The 5,163-nt window shown below is 26.2% G+C and overlaps 1 protein-coding gene across 2 annotated transcripts in view; it reads left to right on the forward strand.

Moving 5' to 3' along the window:
- The window catches only part of LOC100166370 (E3 ubiquitin-protein ligase TRIM9), a 90,906-nt gene extending 86,926 nt beyond the window's left edge, over nucleotides 1–3,980 (forward strand). For both annotated transcript variants that reach the window (XM_029488615.1, XM_029488616.1), the window contains 2 exons: nucleotides 1,798–1,970; nucleotides 2,073–3,980. In XM_029488615.1, the coding sequence (XP_029344475.1) occupies nucleotides 1,798–1,970; nucleotides 2,073–2,192 (293 nt within the window). In that variant the 3' untranslated portion in view covers nucleotides 2,193–3,980. The remainder of the gene's footprint in view (nucleotides 1–1,797; nucleotides 1,971–2,072) is intronic.
- The last annotated feature ends 1,183 nt before the right edge of the window (nucleotides 3,981–5,163 follow it).

The raw sequence follows: 5,163 nt of genomic DNA on the forward strand, positions 1-5,163 counted from the left end.
ATCCCCAGACTATAATATCACTCACAACCACATGAAAATGATTGAACAAATATTTTTAAACGATAATATTAGTGTAATTACCATCATTTAATTACAAACATATACATATATAGTATAGTTGTACTTATACTTTAATGCTTATATCACTAAAAAAAATTAAAAAGCATGAAACATTAAATCCAAAAACCAATATATGTTCAAAGTATAAAATATATACCTATTGAATATAATTTAAATTACTTTTATATTTATATTATAATTTTCAAACATTAACAATATTATTTCGTTTTGTACCTAAGTATAATTTCATAAAAATTAAATCCCCAAAATAAAATACTGTTTCCTAATTATATTTCGACAATAATGTAAATATTATAATAAATTATTATTAGGAATCGTTTTAACAAAATTAGTTATACTTATAGATACAATATTTAAAAGATTACAAAATAAAAAAAAAACAATAATTTGAATGATCAATACTTCAAATAATACAAAATAATTATCAAGAAATAGTTAATGAATGCTTAGGTATCTATATTCTTCTAAAAGAACCATTAACATATATCGTGATATAAAACAAAATAATATTATTGTTAATTTTTGAAAATTATTTATAATAATATTTACATTTTTTTAATGTAAGTATACCTATATTATAAGTATATATTCGTAATTAAATATTAATAATGTGGTAATTAAACTAATTAGCTTTTAAAAAATATTTTATCAATCAATTTCATGTAGTTGTGAGTACTATTGTAGTCCGAGGATTATTTTTCCTAGGGTTGGGGATTTTTTCCAATATTCATTGTCTGTATATTATAGTTCAGTGCGTATGCTGTAAAATTATGTATAATAATCTTACCAATTTAGCGACATACATTTTTTCCTTAAAGAAAATAGGTATAGGCATACAGTTAATGATATTTACCATATTTATCATAACTAGGAAATATAAAATTATAATAAACTTTAAATAAAAATGTTATTATTTAATGTTTTTCTAAAAAAAAAAAAATAACAAAAACAGTTAAATTTTTAAAGTTTTATTAATATTTTAGGAAACAATTGAATAATTTATTTTGGAGGGTTATACAAGCCCTCCAGCTACCCTCTAGTTGCGCTTATAAAATATTTCATTTTAAAAATAATCATATTATGTATATACAATATACATCAAAACAAGACATAATTGTATGATATATCTAATTATAAAAGCAGAGTAAGAGGGACCAGCCAGACATGTCAGTTGTAATGCCAGGGCCCAAACATTTTTAAAGATTGTGTATTAACTTTTAACTTAACTAAGTTAACCAAAAATTAAACTAACTTTTTCCTATTAATGACTTAATAACACAACTTAACTGGGTTAAAACAAAATCTTTAACTTGCTCAGCTTTGATTGAATGTAGTAAGACATCCCAGATTATTACTATACGTTTCAAGTACATACAGAGAATTCAAATATGAAATTAGATTTTGTATATTTTTGCATATTTATTTGCGAGGATGTTAATTAAGGTGTTAATTATAATAGAATATTTTAATTATGTATGCAACAATAGTTGCGAATATTTGATTAAAATGATAGATACACAATCAACGTATGTGTGAACATTTATTTATATACATATTTTGGTAGTGGAGTATGAGATTAAGCTACTGGATCCCCCACCCCACCCCCTATAGATTTATTCCTATGGCACTTGCTACTCACGTACTCCAACCTTTAGGTCATTTTTAGAGTTTGCTGTTATTGTTGCTATTAACATTTTAATACGCTTTTTGTTTTAGGAAAAGACGAATCCGGTTGGAGCATGTACATTGACAAGCAAAGGTCTTGGTTCATGCACTGTCGTAGTCATGAGCAGAGGTGCGAGGGTGGCATCCAGGTGGGATCCACGGTCGGCGTACTTCTTGACCTGAACAAACACCAATTGTCTTTCTTCGTCAACGATGAACCACAAGTAAGGATTGACGGCTGGAAATTTGCTTGATTTTTCACTCTTTGTTAATATTGGATTCACTGCAATAGCTCTCTGTATCTTTGTTTTTTTTTTTTTGTTTAGGGTCCAGTGGCTTTTAACGGTCTATATGGAGTATTCTATCCAGCGGTCAGTGTTAACAGAGGTGTCGCTGTTACGTTGCATACAGCCCTTGATGCTCCCAGTGACATAGAAGACTGTTAGAACTTCCCAATTATATCTTTTAAAGTAAAGCGTACATGCATAATAATATAATGGTTGTAATGTTATGTATGTACTCGATTGATGAGGTTTTTTTTTAATCATAAGAGTATTTTTTATTTAAAGTTTCTATCAAAAGTTATACGAGTCCAATATTTTATATTTGTACGTATGTGTGTATGTATAATCATTATGTTTTTTTTTCTTCAATTTATCATTATATCAATAGTAAATTTAACTTGAACAGGGTGGGAAAGTTGTTTTTTAGATCACTACAATATACAATTTGTACACTGCGTATTTTTCCCTTCCAATTTGCTTAAAAAAAACTAATGTATATTTTTAGTTACTCAATAATATTATTGTGATTGTAATATTATGTTATTATGTACTTATACTGTTCGGCTGTTTAAATATTTATGGTGTGTTTTGGACGTATGAAAATTGGATAAGTAAACCAAACAATTATGATGATGACGCACCGTTATTGTGATTATTTAATTTTACTTTTGACTATATTATGCATTTTTGAGCCCTTAGTCTAGTTTATATATATATATATTTTTACTAGTAGACATATCAACTAAATATTGTTCTTTCTTTTGCATTCTATATTCCCACTAGTAGTTGTTTAAGTTATAATAGCATAGCAGTTTATTTATAAAGTAAATATTGTATCTATTTTTTATTTTATTATTATTATGTACAACAGTTCATTATTCTATAGTCCATTCAAAGTATTGTTCAAAACCGCTCGGGTACTAAACAAAAAGAAACTAAACCCCGAAGCTGTTTGAGGCGTTTTTATGTTATGTATTATGAATGTCCTATACATGTTGTAGTGACGTAACTTAAATGAAACGTGTTAGGTTAAAATAGGTTTAGTTGTTTTTAATTTTATACATCTAGTCAAATAGATTTAGATTTCATATAATAATTTATCATAAAGACTGATGGATATGCGTGAAGAAACAAAAAAAAAATGTAGAATACCAACGTCAGTGTTACAATTTTCAGTTCTAACGCATCTATAATAGAGGAGAATTAAATCTCATCTATGATAACTATCCAACCAACCAAGTTATTGTTTTTAAATCTCATGTAGTCATCATTAGTGTCCATCACGATTGTTTCAGCTTTCTTTCTTGATTTCAATTGCTGAACAAGCAAAATAATATACCCTAGCGTTTAAGATTTAACAACAATATTCTATCGTTGCATTTTGTGTTGTCGTTGGATAAAAAATTGTTTTTAATCTCCAAGTCCAACGTCAGGTGTTAAACATTGAAATATATCTTATTGTATATGTACCACAATTATTGAAGTTTTTTTTTTTTTCAAAAATTCCAATTAATACTATTGAAAAAAAAAAGTAGTAGTAAAAGAAACACACATATATGATATGTATTGTTGAATTGTGTCAATTAACTTTACTATAGAATCCATTAAATTCCTCTGATTGATAATCTGGTTATAATAGCTATAACTTTGTACTCGTGTACTCGTTTATATATTATGTACATTTATACACTATAGCGTTTTATGTCTGTACAATATATTTATATTATTCATTTATACTTATACACATTTTATGTCAACAATATAATATTATGCATAATTATTAATTGTTATGTAATATGATTTATTTGTAAATTTGTAATACTTAACATTTAAGTTTGGAAATGGAAAACAATAATAATTAATATTATTGTTTTTGATTCTTATACTTTACTATATTATAATATTGTATATTATACACTAAATGACAGAATATATGGTACTTTGAATCATTATGTTTTAACTTAATGAATATTATCCACTACTTTCCTTATTATTGTTAAATGTTATAATTATTGTAGAATGTAGACCATTCGCATTGTCCAGGTATCAAGTGTGATGTGTAAGACATGTGTTATGTATGCCTTTGTTTTTTTTTTTTTTTTGGTAAACCGATGACTAGAGAAGCTTTTACTACTCCAATAAGTTCTTTTAGATTCTCTCATCCATATTTTTTATGTCTTTCATTGTGTATTATATGATTGTTAAAAATTTAAATTGTAAATATGATCGGTTTGGAAAAACCTAGAAGAACTTCTCACGGTTTTGGTTAAAAAATCATACTAACAAGACCTGAGATTTTTATACCAGAACGGACTCTTAATTGTATATTATAATATACCTAGTGTGAATTATGTAATTTTTACATTTTATTATTTGGTTATATAATAAAAGTATTTGTACCCAGCCCATATATAAAAATTTGAAATGTATGTTAAAACAAAAAATAAACTATATAGGAAAGCTCACTTTTCAAGCTTGCTGAATATTCCCTGTTTCTAAATGTACCTATAGTTCTAATACAACACCATTATAATTCGACATGCAAATTTTAAAAGAAATTGATAACCTTTATATTTATTTTGGTACCTTATTTTTTAATATTCGCTAATATGAATCTATAATATTAAATACCTATCAGTGGCGTATATAGGAATTGTTTTTGCTATGGGCCAATTAACCATAAATAAACAGTAGCATGGCGAACTAAAAATTTTCCAGAGACAAGTTACAAATATCCCAAGTATTAATGTAAAATAATGTATTAATATAATATAACTAATTATATTTCAGATCGTTATTAACTACCTATTGAGTATATCATATTACATTTACTAGGAGACCCATCGGCTACCACCCACCCCTCTATTTAAGAAAAATCTCAGAGATATTTCCTCTGAAATTACTGTTCGCCACGCAACTGCTAATATAACCAACATAACCACAACTAGACATTTTTTAGGGAGCCCAGGGAGTCATAATTTGTAGCGGGATGTCTTGATTTAATAATTATTATTTTTATTATTACAAAAATTACCATATTATCACAGATTAAATAAAACAAATAAAATAAATGAATAAAATAAATTGTATTTAATCTGTTTGTATAGTAAAAATTACATATAAGCAAAGTAAG

The sequence above is a fragment of the Acyrthosiphon pisum genome, chromosome A1 (assembly GCF_005508785.2).
Source record: "Acyrthosiphon pisum isolate AL4f chromosome A1, pea_aphid_22Mar2018_4r6ur, whole genome shotgun sequence".
In the NCBI taxonomy this organism is placed as follows: Eukaryota; Metazoa; Arthropoda; class Insecta; order Hemiptera; family Aphididae; genus Acyrthosiphon; species Acyrthosiphon pisum.